This window comes from Sturnira hondurensis, unplaced genomic scaffold (genome assembly GCF_014824575.4).
Source record: "Sturnira hondurensis isolate 20B ecotype Veracruz unplaced genomic scaffold, ASM1482457v3 Scaffold0007222, whole genome shotgun sequence".
Taxonomy (NCBI): Eukaryota; Metazoa; Chordata; class Mammalia; order Chiroptera; family Phyllostomidae; genus Sturnira; species Sturnira hondurensis.
Window position 1 is genome coordinate 1627099 of NW_028079853.1, and position 19677 is coordinate 1646775.

The 19677-nt window shown below is 39.3% G+C and overlaps 1 protein-coding gene across 1 annotated transcript in view; it reads right to left on the reverse strand.

Annotated features, from left to right (window-relative positions):
* Window positions 1–319: 319 nt before the first annotated feature.
* Window positions 320–19677, reverse strand: part of CASR (calcium sensing receptor) — a 118195-nt gene continuing 98837 nt past the window's right edge. The window contains exons 6-7 of the mRNA XM_037051497.1: window positions 3293–3416; window positions 320–2022 (exon numbers count right to left, since the gene is read on the reverse strand). Coding sequence (XP_036907392.1) covers window positions 506–2022; window positions 3293–3416 — 1641 coding nt within the window. The 3' untranslated portion in view covers window positions 320–505. The remainder of the gene's footprint in view (window positions 2023–3292; window positions 3417–19677) is intronic.

Genomic DNA, 19677 nt, shown 5'->3' on the forward strand with positions numbered 1-19677 from the left:
GTGCTGGACAGAGCTGTTGACATTCTGTCTTTCGGACCCTTAACTCCTGTGGCAGTCACGCTTATGCCCAGCCACTCTGCACCCTGTCTCTGGGTCCGGGTGTGTGCAGTGTTCAGGGTAGTCATTTCAATATGAAAAAAAAAAGGAGGGAGTAGGTGAGTAGCTTAAAGGCTGGTTCCATCTCTGGGCTATTGGGTGGGTTGGAACAGAGGATGGGAACAGAAGAAGAATCATGAAGAGCCAATCTGACTCTGGTGATCTCAGCACTCTAACAAGTCCTATCACAGGAGCACATGGCTCTGCTTTTTATCTGTTTTTAAATTTTAAAGGGAACATTGGTCAATTCACTGTCATTTAAAACAGTGCCAGTAAGTTTGAGGTGTTTGGCTCGTCGATTATTCCTCTTTCCTCAGAGGAAAGGAGCTAGGAGCAGCCTGTCATCCCTGTCAGAGAATGTGATCCCAGGAAACCTCTCTGGATCCTGCCTGGACTGGCCTTCTTCCATTTACGAATGCAGTATGTTTTCTGTGACACTGCTGCCTCCACTGCTGATGACAAAGCTTCGTGAATTGGACACCACAAGTGCTGGGGACATCTCTTCAGGGTCTTCTATCTCTGGCTGGTGGTCCCCACCAACAGTCCCTTGCAGGCCTGTCTCCTGGGAGGTCAGTTCTGAGTCTGTCTCCCCGCACTGCAGTGGGAGTAATGCCTGGCGTCTGGTCAGGGTATCGTTGCCTTTGTGAGCCTCCAGGGAGTTCTGGTGCATGGAATTCCTGTGAGCCGTGGCACTCGTGGCACTCTTCTGAGGCTCGTCAAAGCTCAGTGAGAAGGTGACCGTGCCACTGCCGAAGATGACCTGCTTGCATCTGGGCTGCTGCTGCGATTGTTGCTGCTGCTGCAGGCTCAAGGCGGGCTGAGGCTGAGGCGGTTGCTCTTGCTGGGTCAAGGCCAGTGGCTGCTGCTTCTGCCTCTCGGGCTCTGGGAAGGGGTCTTCGCTGTTGCTCTTGCTGCTGATGGAGGAGGACGGGGTGGATCCCGTGGAGCCCCCTAGGCTGCCAGAGCGCTTGCGGGAGACGTTGCTGCGGCGCAGCGTGGCCCGGGCTGCCACCTTGAAAGCGTGAGCAGCGGTGCTGCAGCGCACCTCCTCAATGGTGTTACGGGATGGCTTGAAGAGGATGATGTAGACCTTGTTGAAGAAGATGCAGGCCAGCAAGCCAAAGCTGGCTGCCAGGATGGCAATCACCTCCACGGCAGAGACGAACTTGCCGTAGGTGCTGGCGTAAGCTGGGATGAAGGAGATCCAGACGATGAAGAAGATGAGCATGCTGAAGGTGATGAACTTGGCTTCGTTAAAGTTCTCTGGCAGCTTCCGGGACTTGAAGGCGAAGAAGAAGCAGATGGCAGCCAGCAGGCAGGTGTAACCGATGAGGAATCCTAGAGCCATGAGCGAGCCCTCGTGGCAAGTGATGAAGATGATCTCATCCTCCAGCTCATGGTTGCGGTAGCTCGATGGGGGCGCGGTGTAGAGCCAGATCACACAGATGACGATCTGCATGAAGGTGCAGAGGAAGACCAGCAGGAACTGCAGGTTGAGCCCCCACCACTTGCGGTGGAAGCTGGTGGGGATCTTGGCCTCAAACGCCAGGAGGACGCGGTTGGTTTTCACCAGGATGCAGGAGATGCAGAGCACGAAGCTGATGCCGAAGGCTGGCTGGCGCAGGCAACAGGTCCAGTCCTGGGGCTCACCGATGAAGAACAAGGAGCTGGAGAAACAGCAGAGCAGGGAGAACAGCAGGAGGTAGGAGAGCTCTCGGTTGGTGGCCTTGACAATGGGCGTGTTGCGGAACTTGATGAAGACACCCAGCACAAAAGCTGTCAGGAAAATGCCAAGCACAGCGAAGAGGGTGAGTGCGATCCCAAAGGGCTCCGTCCATGACAGAAACTCGATCTCCTTGGCAATACAGGAAGTGTGGTTCTCATTGGACCAGAAGTCATCAGGGCACTTGTCACAGGCGCTTGCATCTGTAAAATGTCCCAGTGAGGAGTAGTGAATGAGTGGCATAGACTAAAATTTGTGAATGTGAATTTGGTAGTGAAGGTACACAGGTTACTGGGTGTGGTCAAGTTACATTGTGTTTGTTGATGAAAAAGTGAGATTTTTTCATTATCAATTAGTATATTGAACTCTGACTTATTAAACATAAACAGAGTTAATTTCATGTATCTCATGATTCTATTATTTTTCCCCTTTTTACATGGTGGGGGTGTACATATTTTTTAAAATACTATCTGCTGATGGTTGGTAGCAGAGAATGACGAATCTTGCTGGACAGTGGCTACCCAGAGGTATGACATAGCCCATCAACTTTTTACAGAATGATTTAAGCTCAGCCTGACTCACTTTGGATACATGAATGGGCTTTGTAGACAAGCCAGCGTAGACTTCCTGTTAGATCAAGGTAGAGTATTTCACATACCCTCACTCCACATCCATGACTTTCCTTCCAATGAGGGAGGCTACCGACGTGTTCAGTCCAAAATGTTTACTAACTCTGTGCTGTGTCCCTCACAGCATGGGGTTTGGGAAAGTAACAGGAAAATGGGCTTTGCAGTCGGAGATCTGGATAGGAATCCTGGCCCTGCCATTTACTGGCTGTATGACCTTCATCAAGCTCCTTCATCTGTCTGAGCCTCAGCTTTCTTGGGCATGTACTAGAAGCCATAACAACCCCATTATGGTGGGGAGGATGAAATGAGATAGTAACAATTAAAGTTAATATTTATAGAGTGCTTCCAACATGCCAATCAAAATTTTTGTTGAACAGACAGGCATTTATCTAAAACTTACCATGTGCTTTACCAATATTAAAACATCTAATTCATACTTTAGACATGGAGAAGCTGAGGCACAGGAAAAACATGGGTAAGACAGCAAGTACAATGCCAGGCACCCAGCAGGCAATCTACCATGGCCTATTAACCCTGGCGCCTGAAACAGACATTTGTTTGTCTGAGCTATAAGAAAAGAAAAACAATATTGGAAAGCAGTATCAAAGTAAAAGAAGGATGTGTAACAAGTGTGTTTGTAAGCTCTTATGGTGTTATAGGACATCCAACATTCTTTTTCAACTCTCCTCAGGGCTCAGCCCAGCACTGATGCTCAGACATACCTCGTTAAATGAGAAAGGGTGCTAAGCACCATCTCAGCCTATCCCTTCCAGGGGCTTCATGACCCCAGGGCCCCAAAGTGGACCAAGTCCCACATGGTGTCCACAAAGAGCTATTCCTTTACCTGTCTCATCACTGTACTCCCCATCAGGACACTCCACACACTCAAAGCAGCAGGTGGGCTCCCCCTCAATGATTCCTTTCCTGGTCCCTGCCAGGCAGTCTCGGCTGCAGTTGGAGAAAGGCACCTGGAAGATGGAGAGCACAAAAGTGAGAAGCTGCCGCTGTGGAATCAGTCTTACAGCTTCTTTGACTCATGCAAGGGGGAGCAGTTGGGTACAAGGACCGGAGGTCCTTGAGGCAGACTCTGGACCCATTCCAGACAGAGAAAGGTCCAGAGGCCCTGCCTCCTGGTGTCTATGAAGGGGAGAGATGTATATTCACGAGTGAACATGCAAATGTGCACCCTGCACGCGCGTGCGCGCACACACACACACACACACACCTGTGGGACTTTCGGAAGATTAATTGTTGAGGGTCTACACCATGACCAAAATCCTCCTTACCTAATCCCCCTTCCATTCCCTCTGGGTCCCAGACTGAGACATCTGTTTACTCTCCATGGAAGAAAAAGTTTGAGACAAACTAAAAGATACCGGGACATGGACCTATGCACAGAAGGACTGTCACAAGGAGAGAGGTGTAGAAATGAGGGAAAATTTGAAAATGAGACTCTAAAAATTGCATTTCTTGCACTTTTAGTCTAGGCTTTGCAGGGCTACTTCTGAGATCCTCAGGGAGGCAGGCAGGGCAGGTGTAGAGGGGTTGAAGGTAAATGGGTTGGAAAGATGTACCAGGAAATTCTTAGCCAAAAGAAAGCTTCAGTGGCTACATTAATTTCAGATAACAAAGATTATAGCTCATTTATTTCCCTAGTGGACTTCAGAATTTGATTAATCATAATCTTTTCTTTTTCCATCATTACTTGTTCATATTTAAATCACTTTTAATTCATCATTTTTAATGACAACTACCCAACACAAAAGCTAAGACTGAGACAAAAACCCTACACCCAACATATGATTCCCTCTGCCCCTTACACTGCCCCCACCACATATTCATATCCTAGGTTCATCTCAGGCAAGTAATACTAAATTTTCAAAGAACAGATCAATCTAATCTTGTACAAACTACCAGTGATTAAAAAATACAAAAAAGGGAACACCCTCCAACTCACTATAACCTTGATTTCCAAACCAGACAAGAACAGTATGAAAAAAAAATCACACGCCCATATCATTTATTAAGTTATTTACAGAAGCAGACCTAAGTCAGGGATTTGTGTCCAGGTGATTTATAAAGAAAGTTTCCCCAATGGAAACAGGAAGAGAATGGAGGAAGTAGAACATAGAAGGGAGGGGGAGAAGCAAGGGTGTGATCAAAGTCCCTCAGAAGGTAGCTTCTGCCTGTTCCCAGGGGAACTCTGGACTCTAAGGTATGCCTCAGAACAGTCCTGACCTGAGGAGAAGCAGCTAGGGCTTTCAGACTTCACCCCACTCATCTGTTAAGGGTCATCAAAGGGAAATGCAAATTCCAGGCTCTTCTGCCTCTCTGAGCCTGTGGGCAAAGTGGGTTCCATTAGCCTGCAGACAGTCTTCTGAGAAAGAGCAGCAAGTTCTGGTTATTGGAAGCAAAAACGTACAGAAGTCCCTGAGGTGCCTACACAGTATAAGGAATGTGAAAGGATCTGGGGAATGCACAACTGTTTTCTACTTCTTGAAAACAGATAAAAAAAAATACTAAGACAATGAACAAACAAACTCAAAAGGACCTAAAAAAGTAAACACACCCTGATCATGTTAGGTTTATACCAGGAATGTGAAGAAATTTAATATTAAAAAATCCATGTCATTCATTGCAGTAATAAATTAACACAGAAAAAAATGATCATCAGTAGATGAAGACAAAACATTTGATGAAATTTGACAAAAACTAGTGGTGAAAACTTAATGAACAGGGGCAGTAATAAATATCTTAAACCTGAAAAAAAAACAGTAACAAAAATAACCTTTCTATATGAGACTATATTAATAGTGCTTCCTTTAAAACAAGGATGCCTACTATCAAAACTATTATTAAGCACTGCAGTTCTTTTTTAAAAAGATTTTTAAAATGTATTTATCTTTAGAGGGGAAGGGAAGGAGAAAGGGAGAGAAATATCAATGTATGGTTGCCTCTCATGTGTTCCCTGCTGGGAACTGGCCTGCAACACAGGCATGTGCCCTGACTGGGAATTGAACCACGATCCTTGGGTTTGCAGGCCCACACTCAACCCACTGAGCTACACCAGCCAGGTGCACTGGAGTTCTTACCTAGAAAGTGGAATAAGACAAAAAATATGGCATAAATATTGGAAAGGACTAAATAAAACTATTATTATTTGCAGAGGATGAGATTGTCCACGTAGAAAATCCAAGAATCAACAATCAAATTATTTGAAATAATTGGAGAGTTTCCCCAGGCTAAAATATCGCAGACTGTCACTGTTCCTAAAAACAAAATCCAAGTTTCTAAGAAAATTTTTATTGAATCTATTGATGTGACATTGGCTAATAATATTATATAGGTTTCACATGTACAACTCTGTAATACATCATCTGTACATAGTAGTATGTTTGCTACCCAAAGTTAAATCTCCTTCCATCATCATTTATTCCCTCTTCACCTTCTTCTACCTCCCACCACCCCCTTTTCCCTCTTGTAATCACTATATTGTTGCCTGTGTCTATGAGTTATTTTTTTACTTAATTCCTTTACCTTATTCACTCAGCTTCCCAACCCCCCTCCCCTCTGACAGCTGTCAGTCTGTTTTCTTTATCTTTGAGTCTTTCTATTTTGTTTGTTTGTTTATTTTGTTCATTATATTCCACATATAAGTAAAATCATACAATATTTGTCTTTCTCAGACTGACTTATTTCACTTAGCATAATAGTCTCCATAACCATCCATGCTGATCACAAAAGGTAAGATTTCCTTTTTTTTCTTTAATGGCCAAGTAGAATTCCATTACGTAAATGTACCACAACTTTTTTATCTACTCATCTACTGATGGGCACTTGGGCTGCTTCCAAATCTTGGCTATTGTATAAAATTGTATATAAATTATATATAATTGTATATAAATGACACTGCAATGAACATAGAGGAGCACATATTGTTTCAAATTCGTGTTTCAGGTTTCTTCCAATATATTCCAGAAGTGCAATCACTAGGTTATAACACAGTTTCATTTTTAATTTTTTGAGGAAACTCCATGCTGTTTTCTGCAGTGGTCTCACCAATCTGCCTTCCCACCAACAGTGCAGGAGGGTTCCCTTTTTCCAAATCCTTGATAACACTTACTGTTTGTTGATTTATTGATGATAGACATTCTGACTGGTGTGAAGTGATCTCTCATTGTGGTTTTAATTTGCATTTCTCTGATGACTAGTGATGCAGGGCATCTTTCCATATATCTATGGCCCATCTTCATGTTCTTTTTGGAGAAGTGTCTATTCAGGTCCTTTGCCCATATTTTAAGTTGGATTTTTTTTTGGTGTTGAGTTGTATAAGTTCTTTATATATTTTGGAAACCAACCCCTTATCAGATGAATCATTGGCAAATATGTTCTCCCATTCATTGTATTGTCTTTTCCTTTTGTTGATGGTTTCCTTTGCTGTACAAAACCTTTTTAGTTTGATGTAGTCTCATTTGTTTATTTTTTTCTTTAGTTCCCCTTGCCCAAGGAAATGCATATGAAAAAATATTACTACAAGGAATACCCAAGACTTTACTGCCAATGTTTTCTTCTACTTTTTAATAGTCTTGAATCTAACATTAAGTCTTTAATTCATTTTGAGTTTATTTTTGTATTTGGTGTAAGGAGGTAGTGTAGTTTCATCTTTTTTGCATGTATCAGTGCAGTTTTCCCAACACTGTTTATTGAACAAACTGTCCTTACCCCATTGTATGTTTTTGCCTTCTTTGTCAAATATTAATTGACCACACAGGCATGGGTTTACTTCCGGGTCTTCTGTTCTGTTCTATTGATCTATATGTCTGTTCTTAGGTCTTGATTATTATGAAGGCCTTGTAATATAAATTGATATCAGGTATGATTCCTCTAACTTTGTTCTTCTTTCTCAAGATCGCTGCCGCTATTTGGGTTCTTTTGTGGTTCCACATAACTTTTGGGGTTATTTGCTTTAGTTCTGTGAAATGTGCTATTGGTATCCTGATAGAAATTGTATTGAGTCTATAGATAGCTTTGGGTGGTATGGATATTTTATTGATGTTAATTCTTCCTTTCCATGTACATGGTATGTGATTCCACTTATTCTATATTCTTCAGTTTATTTTTTTCAGTGTCTTACAATTTTCTGAGCATGGGTCTTTTTTGCATCCTCGGTTAAATTGATTCCTATTTATTTTTTTGGATGCAATTGTAATGGCAATGTGTTCTCAGTTTCCCTTTCAAGTAGTTCATTATTGGCTTATAAAAATGCAACTGAGTTTTAGATATTTATTTTGTACTCTGTAACTTCATTGAGTTTATCAGTTATAGTAGTTTATTGGTGGAATCTTTAGGGTTCCCTATATACAGAATTATATCATCTGCAAATAAAGACAGTTTTACTTCCTCCTTTCCAACTTTGATGCCTTTTATTTTTTATTTCTTGTCTGATTTCTTGGCTAGGCCTTCCAGTGCTATGTTGAATAACAGGGGTGAAAGCAGATGTCCTTGTCTTGTTCCTGTTGTTAAGGGAAACACTTTTAGTTTGTTCCTTTGAGTATAATATTGGCTATGGGTCTGTCATATATGGCCTTTATTATGTTTAGGCATATTTCTTCTATTGTCACTTTGCTGAGAGTTTTTTTTTATCATAAATGATTGCTGGATTTTATCAAATGCCTTTCCTGCATCTGTTGATGTGATCATGTGGTTTTTATCCTTCATTTGTTTATGTGGTGAATCACATTAATTGATTTGCAGATATTTTATCAACCTTGCACCCCCAGAATAAATCCCACTTGATCATAATGTATGATATTTTAAATGTATCATTGGATCTGGTTTACTAATATTTTGTTGAGGATTTTAGCATCTGTGTTCATCAGAGATACTGGCCTATCATTTTCTTTCTTTGTAGTCTTTACTGGTTCTAGAATTAGAATAATGCTGGCATTGTAAATTGAACTTGTGAGTCTTCCCTCCTCTTGAATTTTCTGAAATATATTGAGAAGGGCAGGTGTTAGTTGTCCTTTGAATGTTTGGTAAAACTCACATGTGAAGCCATCTGATCCAGGACTTTTGTTTATTGGGAGGTTTTTTAATTACTCTTTCAATATCATTAGTTGTAATAGGTCTATTCAGATTGTCCGATTCTTCCTAATGCAGGTTTGAAAGATTGTATGTTTCTAGGAATTTATTCATTTCATCTAAATTGTCCAATTTGTTGGCATATAGTTATTCATAACATTTTCTCATAATTCTTTGATTTCTTTGGTGCCAACTGTTACTTCTCTTTCATTTTTGATTTTATTATTTGGATCCTGTCTTTTTTTTTCTTGATGAGTCTGGTTAAAAGTTGTCAATCTTGTTTATATTTTCAAAGAACCAGCTCTTGGTTTCATTGATCTTTTGTGTTGTTTTTAAAATCTATTGCATTTATTTCTGCTCTGATCTTTATTATATTCATTCTTCTACTCACTTTGGGCTTTGCTGTTCTTTTTCAAGTTCCTTTAAATGTGAAGTTAGTGTGTTTGAGTTTTTTTCTCTCTGAGATAGGCCTGTAATGCTATGAATTTCCCTTTTAGGACTACTTTGACTGAGTCCCATATGTTTTGGGATGTTGTGTTCTCGTTTTCATTTGTTTCAAGATATATTTTGATTTCTTCCTTGATCTCATTGTTAACCCATTCACTTCTTAGTAACATGCTATTTACCAACCATGCCTTTATGTATTTTTCAGTTTTTTTCTTGTGATTGATTTCTGGTTTCATATCATTATGGTCAGAGATGATACTTGATATGATTTCAATCTTCTTAAATTTGAGACTTGTTTTGTGTCCTAATGAGGTCTCTCCCAGAAAATGTGCACTTGAAAAGAACATATACTCTGCTGTTTGGGGATGAAATGCTCTGAGGATATCCATTAAATCTATCTGCTTTGGTGTGTCATTTAAGGCTGCCATTTCCTTGTTTATTTTCTGTCTTGAAGATTTATCTATTTATGCCAATGAGGTGTTAAAATTTCCTGCGATGCCTGTATTACTGTTGATCTCTCCTTTTATGTCCATCAAGTTTTGCTTCATATATTTAGGTGCCCCTATGTTGGCTGCATCAATATTTATAAGAGTTATGCCTGATACAGGATGTTGGAGAAATCAGTGGAAGTTACACTAACCTCTTCCCAGGACCAGTCTGGAATTACAACTAAATTGATGTAACAAAATCATCTAGAATAAACAACTGAACAATAGTGGGAGAGATTTATAACTGTGGACAGACAGAAGAAATAACTTCAGCATGATGTGACTGGTAGGGAGTGCAGAGGAGATGTGAGAGAGCCGGCTGGGATCCCATGGGTGGCAGCTAAAGTGTCAGAGGGACATTTCAGGAGCCACAGGGATCACCCCAAGAAGTGTTGGGTCTAAACCCTAAGTTGTGCTTCCCAGCCTGAAGCACCAGAGTCCAAAAAGTGCTCAGATGACATCCAACTGTGAAAAGTGGCAGGTTTCTCTCTGCCAGAGGTGGATGGCTGGTGACTCAGCCATTTAAAGGGCCAATGCATAGGTTGTCATATACAGCCACTTGCCCTGGGCTCTGGCAAAGAGGGGGATGACGGAGTGGACTAAAGACAGTTGAGGAGGGACTAGAGACTGGGGACAGTGACTTTGGGTAGAGAATTGAGAGAGCAGCCTCCAGGATCCTGGTGCTGAGTCATTCCCCATACTTTAGGGGCCATCTTACTCAGTCAAACCACTTCCCTTTGAGTGGCATCAGCCTCAGGGGAAGCAGTAGCCCTGGCCCCAGGAGTTACTCTGCCCCATCCTGTGGTGCTTAAGTCTGACTGCTGATTACAGGTTGACTAGATTAATAATGGAAGGAGTTAGCCACAGATAGTAGATCCCTGGTAGTCTTGAACAGGCTGCTTAAGGCCAGACTGGGATACCATCTGATATCACAAGAGGCATATCCAGAAAGAAAAAAAATCAGTACATGCTACTGAGATAAAATCCACTGTGGTCTTCTCCATGATTTAAGATATTTTCTTTCCTGCACAGTTTTTTAACATTCATTTCTTGTCCTTCAAGTTTGTGCATATTAAGTAACTAGATTTTATATTACAGTTTATTTCCATTCTCATATTTCACTCCTCCTTTCTCTTAGCCCATTTTACCTTCTTTCCACTTATTATTTTCATTTTAACTTTTGCTTTCTCTCTTGCTGGAACTTGTTTCCTTTACAAACTTACTATTCCTCCTCCATCTAGCCTCTCAAAACCAATGTTATTGTCAATGGTCCTCTCACATTCTTTTTCCTGCTCTTAAAATATCCATGTTCTCTCTTCATGTTTATTATTCTTTGCTAGTTGGCTGTAGATAGGGTAATTGTTATTGCTTTTTTAAAATTTTATCTCTAGATCTCCAGTATTTTTGTATTTCAAATCTCAAAATTTTACCATTCCCCTCTCCTACTCCATTTCACCTTCATTTTACCCCTTCTTTTTATCTCAACTTTTAATTTTTCTCTGGGCTAGCTGGTATTATTCTTCACTCTTAGTATTTCCTCTCTTTCTATCATCTCAAAATCACTTTTCTTTCCTCTAGATATCTCATAAGTTTTTCTTTCTTTTTCCCCTCTTATTCCCATCCCACCTATATTAATCTTAGCTCATTTGTTGTAAGTCTTTTTCTCCAATTTGGTTCCTATTTTTAAAAATATTTATTTACTTTTTTATCCTTTTCCTTTCTCTCTCTTAGTTTATTTTTTAAAACGTCTGTTCAATCCTAATACTATGTGCTTCTCTTCTCCTAATCCATTCTTCCTTCTTCTTTCCCTTTTTTATTTACAATGAAAATTATGCTCTCTCTCTTTGCAGTGCTTTGATTCCCTACTCTTATTAGTGCTTCTCCCTCTACCCTCTCAAAATTATTTCTCTTTCAGTTAATCATCTTATATTCACTTCTCTATTCTTATAATAGTCTTAATCTCTTTACCCCCTTATTAATACTGGCTCACTTACTATTGATAGTGGGATTGTGGGTGGGAGTTATTTTTGCGGGAGTGGGTATGTTTCTTGTGTCATGTGTTTTTGTCCTAGCAGCACCTGCACAGCAGCATACAAGACCCGGTGGGTGGAGTGACCCTCAGTCAATCAGCTGGAGGGAAGGACCCATCAAAGAAAAAACAAACAACAGTCAAAACCTAATTACAACCAGAGAGCAAAAAGTGCATCCAAAATAAATGGCAGAAAGTGCATCCAAAGAGCATCAAGTTCAAAAGATCAAGGAGACTGTACCACTGAATCCCACAGTTCTCCTTACATAGAAGTTCACAGCACAATGATAGGGAGTCAAAGCAGATCAATTTAAGATACAGAAATAAACAAGAAGAATCTCTTCTAAAGTGGTGAGACAAAGAAACAACCCCCAATCAAAAGGAAAGGAGGCATCCCCATAAAGAGTGCTAAAAGAAATAAAGGCAAGTAAACTATCAGATACTGGCTATAAGGACATTCAATGAGCTCAGTGAGAATTACAGAGAACTACAGGGAAGCTGAAAGAAACTTACTGCAAACTACATTGGCATAAAAAGGACATAGAAACTATCAACAAGAGCCAAGAGGAAATGAAGAACTCAATTTCTGAATTGAAGAACACAGTAGAAGAAATCAAAAGCAGGCTAAAAAAAAGCAGACGTTTGAATCAGTGACCTGGATGACAAGGTTGAAAAAGACTCCCAGAAAGAGCAAGAAAAGGGAAAAAGACTAAAAAAGAATGAAGAGAGGTTAAGGGAACTGTAGGACAACATGAAACATAATAATATCTGTATAATAAAGATACCAGAAGGAGAAGAAGGGAAGCAAGGGATAGAAAATTTGAAAAAGTAATGACAGAAAACTTCCTTAATTGGATGAGAGAAGAAGTCACACAAGCCCAAGAAGCAGAGAGGGTCCCAGTCAAGAAAAAACCAAAGAGGTTCACTCCAGATACATCATAATTAAAATGGCAAAATTCCAAGACAAAAAGATAATTTTAAAGGTAGCAAAGGAGAAACAAGAAGTAACATACAAGGGAGCTCTGATAAGGGTAGCAGCCGATTTCTCAATGGAAACACTACAAGCTAGAAGGGATAGGCAAGAAATATTCCAAGTAATGAAAAGCAAAGGACTGCAACCAAGACTACTCTATCCAGCAAGGCTTTCATTTAAAATGGAAGGTGAAATAGGAGTTTCTCAGATAAAAGGCTAAAGAATACACCTCAACCAAACCAGCAATGCAAGATATGCTAACAGCACTGCTTTAAGAATATAAAGAAAAAGAAGGGGGGGGGAACAAAGTTATGATGTGGAAAATGGCAATGGATAAGTACCTATTAATAATAAATTTAAATGTAAATGGACTAAATGCTTCAGTCAAAAGACATAGGGTAGCTGAATGGATAAGAAAACATGACCCACACATATGGTACCTACAAGACAGCCATCTCAGAACAAAAGACCTACACAGACTGAAAGTGAAGGGTTGGAAAAAAAATTCCAAGCCAATGGACAGGAGAAAAAAAGCCAAGGTAGAAATACAAAATAGATTTCAAATAAAGGCCATAAAAACAGACACAGAAGGACACTTCATAATACTCAAGGGAGGAATCCATCAAGAAGACATAAACATTATAAACATATATGCCCCCAACATAGCAGTACCCAAATATATAAGGAAAATCTTGGAGGACGACAAGAAAGATATAGACAGCAACACACTTATACTAGAGGATTTTAACACCCCACAGTCAACAATGGATAGATCTTACAAACAAAGAATCATCAAGAATATTGTGGCATTAAATGATGCTCTAGATCAAATGGACTTAATTGATATATACAGAACAAAAGAAGCAAAGAAGAAGAAGTACACNTTGGAGGACGACAAGAAAGATATAGACAGCAACACACTTATACTAGAGGATTTTAACACCCCACAGTCAACAATGGATAGATCTTACAAACAAAGAATCATCAAGAATATTGTGGCATTAAATGATGCTCTAGATCAAATGGACTTAATTGATATATACAGAACAGTTCAGCCAAAGAAGCAAAGTACACAAAGAAGCAAAAAAAAAATGCATTCTTTTCAGATGCATATGGAACATTTTCAAACACAGATCACATGACAGGACACAACACAAGGAAACTGAAATCATATCAAGCAGTTTCTCAAACTACCAGGGCCTGAAACTAGAAACCAATCTCAAGGAAAAAACTCAAAAACAGTCAAATTCTTGGAGACAGAATAAAATGTTATTAAATAATTAATGCATTAAGAATGAGATCAAGAAAGAAATCAAAAAGTTTCTGGAAACAATGAAAATGAACTCACAACAGTCCAACACTTATAGGACACAGCATTAAAGCAGCCCTGAGAGGGAAGTTTATAGCAATACAGGCTGACCTAAAAAAAGATGGAAAAATTTCAATTAAACAGTCTAATTCTACATCTACAAGAACTGGAGAAACAACAATAAACAAAGCCCAGAGTGATTAGAAGGAAGAAAATAACCAAGAGCAGAGAAGAACTAAATGACACGGAGACTACAAGAACAATCCAAAGGATTAATAAATCTAGGAGTTTGTTCTTTGAAAATATAAACAAAATCAACAAGTCTTTAGGCAGACTTATCAAGAAAGAGACAGAGAGGACTCAAATAAACAAAATCGGAATGAAAGAAGAGAGACTATAGCTGATACCAGAAAATAAAAAGGACTGTATGGAATTACTATGAAGAACTGTATGTTAAGACATTTTAAAATCTGGGTGAAATAAACAAATTTCCACAAACATATGATCTTCCAAAACTGAATGAAGGAGAAGCAGAAAGCCTAAGCAGATAAGTAACTGCTAGTGAAATTGAAGCAGTAATAAAAAAAACTCTCAGCACACAAAAGCCCCGGATTGGACAGTTTCACAGTAGAATTTTACAAAACATTTAAGGAAGAGCTAACCCCTTTCCCTCGCAAACTATTCCAAAAAATCCAAGAAGACAGAAGACTCCCAAACTCTTTTTATAAGGCCAGCATGATCCTACTCCAAAAACCAGATAAAGACACAACAAAAAAGAAAAGCCAATATTGATGATGAACATAGACATTGAAACCTTCAACAAAATATTGGCAAAATACATCCAGCAATATATTAGAAAGGTCACACACCATAATCAGTGGGATGCATCCCAGGGATGTAATGATAGTATAATATTCACAAATAAATAAAATAATACAACACATAAAAAAGGAAAGACAAATTTCACATGATCCTATCATTAGATGTGGAAAAATTTTTGACAAGGCACAGTACCCATTAATAATAAAAACACTCAGCAAAGTGGGAGTAGAGAGAGTATACCTCAACACAGTAAAGGACATATACAAGAAAGCTACAGCCAATATCATACTCAACAACAAAAAAACAAAAAGCTTTCTCCCTAATATCAAGAACAAGAGAAGGGTATCCAGTTTTACCACTTCTATCAATATAGTATTGGAAGTTGTAGCCATAGCAATCAGACAAGAAAGAGAAATAAAAGACATCCAAATTGGAAAGGAAGAGGTAATTCTGTCATTGTTTGCTGGTGATATGATAGTGTGCATAGAAAACCCTATGGACTCCACCAAAAAAACTACTCAACCTAATAAATAAATTTGACAAAACAGCAGGATACAAAATCAATATTCAGAAATTGAAGGCAAGTTTGTACACAAACAATGAAATATCAGAAACAGAAATTAGGAAAAATTCCCATTTGATATAGCAACAAGAAAAATGAAGTACCTAGGAATAAACCTAACCAAGGAGGTAAAAGACCTGTACTCAGAAAACTACAGAACATTGAAGAAAAAAATTTTTAAGAAAGACACAAATAAATGTAAGCATATACTGTGTTCATGGATTGAAAGAATTACCATAATCAAAATGTCCATATTATCCAAAGCTACTTATAGACTCAATGCACTCCCTATTATTAGAAAACAGTATTAATATAAAAAGAGAACTTGTATGGGAAAACATATTTGCCAATGATACCTCAGATAAGAGTTTGATCTCCAAAATATATAAAGAACTCACACGACTTCAATCTAAGAAGACAAGCAGCCCAATTAAAAAAACGGGCAGGCAAAGGACTTGAACAAACACTTCTCCAAGGAGAACATATAGAGGGCCCAGAAACATGTGAAAAGATGCTCAATATCACTAGACACAAGAGAGATGAAAATTAAAACCATAATGAAATACCACTTCACATTGGTGAGAATGGTTGTCATAAACAAAGCAACAAAAAGTGTTGGAGAGGTTGTAGAAAAAAGGGAACCCTAGTGCACTCTTGGTGGGAATGCAGACTGGCGCAACCATTATGGAAAATAGTACGTAATTTCCTCAGAAAGCTAAAAATTGAACTGCCCTTTGACCTGGCAATTTCACTGCTAGGATTATATCCTAAGAACCCTGAAATACTAATCCAAAAGAACCTATGCACCCCAATGTATATAGCGGCACAATTTACAATAAGCAAGGGCTGGAAGCCTCCTACGAGCCCATCAGTAAATGAATGGATCAAAAAACTATGGTACATTTACACAATGGAATTCTATGCAGCAGAAAGAAGGAACTCCTACCATTTGGGACAGCATGGATGGAACTGGAGAGCATTATGCTAATTAAAATAAGCCAGGTGGTGAAAATCAAATACCACATGATCTCACCTTTAACTGGAACCTAATCAACAAAATGAACAAGCAAGCAAAATATAATCAAAGACATTGAAATTGAGAACAGGCTGACAGTGACCAGAGGGTACAGAGGGGGGAATAATGGGGAAAGAGGGTGAAGGGTTTACAGGAACAATTATAAAGGACACATGGGCAATAACAAAGGGGGATGGAAATAGGGAAGGAGATGGGGAGGGCTGGGGTGGTGGTGGGGGGTGGGGGGAAAGCAGAAAACTGTACTGGAACACAATAAAAATAATATAAAAATAAAATAAAAATGCAATCCTTATTAACATACCAATCATGTATTTTAAAGAATATATATTTCAAAAATTTGTATGGAACCAGTAATGACCCCAATTGGCCTCAGCTATTTTGAGAAAGAAGAAAAAAGTAGGAGGCATCATAATATCTGATATCACACTATATTACAAGGTCACTATAATCAAAACAGTCTGGTACTGTCATAACAGACACACAGATCAATGAAGCAGAATAGAGAGTCCAGAAATAAACCCAAGACTCTATGGTCAATTAATATTTGACAAAGGGGGCAGGAGCATAAAATGGATTAAAAACAGCCTCTTTAGCAAAAGGTGGGATATCTGGACAGGTACATTAAAAAAAAGAAAGAAACTCAAGCACCATCTTACACCATACACAAAAATAAACTCTTGATGGGTGAAAGACTTAAGTATATCACAGCACCATAAAAGTCCTAGAAGAGAACACAGGCAGGAAAATTTTAGATATCCCATGCAGCAATATTTTCACCATATATCCCTAGAGCAAGGGATATAAAGGAAAGAATAAACAAATGGGACTACATCAAAATAAAAAGCTTCTACATGGCTAAAGAAAACATCAGCCAAATGAAAAATGAAAAGAATCAATTGTATGGGAAAATAAATTTGCCAATGATATCTCAGACAAGGGCTTGATCTCCAAAATATATAGACCTCACATGATTGCACTCCAGGGAGACAAACAATTCAATTGAAAAATGGGCAAAGGACCTGAACAGATACTTCTCCAAGGATGTACAGAACACCCAGACACATATGAAAGGATGCTCAGCATCGCTAGCCATCAGAGAGATGCAAATTAAAACCAATATGAAATACTACTTCACACTGTTGAGAATGACCATTATAAACAAAACAATAAACAAGTGTTGGAGAGGTTGTAGACAAAAGGGAACCCTAGTGCACTGTTGGTGGGAATGGAGACTAGTGCAACCACTATAGAAAACAGTATGGAATTTCCTCAGAAAACTAAAAATGGAACTGCTTTTGACCTGGCAATTCCACTGCTAGGATTATATTCTTAGAACCCCGAAACACCAATTCAAGGAAACCTATGTACCACAATGTTCATAGCAGTACAATTGCCCAGTGCTAGAAGCAACCTAAGTGCCCATCAGTAAATGAGTGGTTCAAAAAACAGTGGCACATTTACACAATGGAATACTACACAGCAGAAAGAAAGAAGGAGTTCCTACTGTTCAGCATGGATGGATCTGAAGAGCATTAAGCTAAGTGAAATAAGCCAGGCAATGAAAGACAAATACAATATGATCTTATCTATAAGTGGAACCTAATCAACAAAACAAACAAGTGAGCAAAAGAGAACTATTGACATGGAAATAAAGATAAACTGACAGTAACCCAAGGGGTAGGGGGAAGGGGATAACAGGTGAAAGAAGGGGAAGGGTCAAGTCAAGGAACTTGGCACAGGTGTAAAGGACCCACGGACCAGAACAACAGTGGGGAGAATTCAGTGTGGGAGAGGGATGTGGGCAGAGCAGGGGAGAGTAATGGGGAAAACCTGGGGGCAACTGTAATTGAGCAACAATAAAAAAATAAAAAAAGAATTATATCCTTTTGTTGGATTGACTCTTTTTTTAATGCTTTTTTTATTATTGCGGTTCAAGTATAGTTGTCTCCATTTTCCTCCCACCACTCACTGTACCTCAGCCATCCCCACCTCTCACCCTCCATCCTATTCCTCTTTGGCTTTGTCCATGTGTCTTCTATACGTGTTCCTTGACGATCCTCCCCTCTTCTCCCCCATTCTTCCCTCCCACATTTCCTCTGATTACTGTCAATTTGTTCTTTTTTTAAAGATTTATTTATTTATATTTAGAAGGGAAAGGAAGGCAAGAAGGAGAGAAATATCAATGTATGGTTGCCTCTCATGAGTCCCCTGCTGGGAACTGGCCTGAAACCCAGGCATATACCCTGACTGGGAATCGAACCGTGATCGTGTGGTTCACAAGCCCGCGCTCAATCCACTGAGCTACACCAGCCAGGGTTTGTTCTTAATTTCAATGTCTCTGGTTACATTTTACTTGCTTGTTGAGTCTTTCATTTGTATGTAGTGTCCTTATTTGTCTCTTTTTACAGCCTTTGTCTTAAGTCTTTGTTCAAATATAATGTTTGCCACCTCAGCTTTCCTTCTTTTCTTGAATTGTTTTTGAATTTTTAAAATATATTTTATTGCTTATGCTATTACAATTGACCTATTTCCCCCCTCTTATTCCACTCCACCCTGCATTTCCCTTCCTGCCTACACCCCTGACTCTTCAGTTCATGTCCATAGGTCATACATATAGGTTTTTTGGCTTCTACATTTCCCATACTATTCTTAACCTCCCCCTATCAATTTTTTACCTAACATTTATAGTACTTATTCTCTGTACCTTTCCCTCCATTCTCCCCCCCTCTTCCCCACTGATAACTCTCCATGTGATCTCCATTTCTGTGATTCTGTTCCTGTTCTAGTTGTTTGCTTTGCTTGTTTTTGTTTTAGTTTTTAGCTTTGGTTGTTGATAGTTGTGTTTGTTGTCATTTACTGTTCATATTTTTGATCTCCTCTTCCTTAGATAAGGCCCTTTAACATTTCATGGAATAAGAGCTTGGTGATGATGAACTGCTTTAACTTGACCTTATATGGGAAGCACTTTATCTGCCCTCCCATTCTTAACGAGGGCTTTGTTGGATAGACTAATTTTGGATATAGTTCCTTGACTTTCACGACTTTGAATACTTCTTTCCAGTGCCTTCTTGCCTGCAAGGTTTCTCTTGAGAAATCAGCTGATTGTCTTATGGGAAGTCCTTTGTAGGTAACTGTCTCCTTTACTCTTGCTGCTTTTAAGATTATCTCCTTATCTTTATTTTTTAATATATTTTATTGATTATGCCATTAAAGTTGTCCCATTTCCCCTCTTCATTCCCCTCCACCCTCCACACCCCCTCCCCAATCATTCCCCCCCTTTAGTTTATGTCCATGTGTCACAAGTTCTTTAGATTCTATATTTCCATACTACTCTTGCCCTTCCCCCTGTCTATTTTCTACCTACCATCTATGCTACTTATTCTCTGTATCTTCTCCCCCCTTCTCCTCCTCCCACTCCCTTTTTGCTAATCCTCCATGTGCTCTCCATTTCTATGGTTTTGCTCCTGATCTAGCTGTCCTCT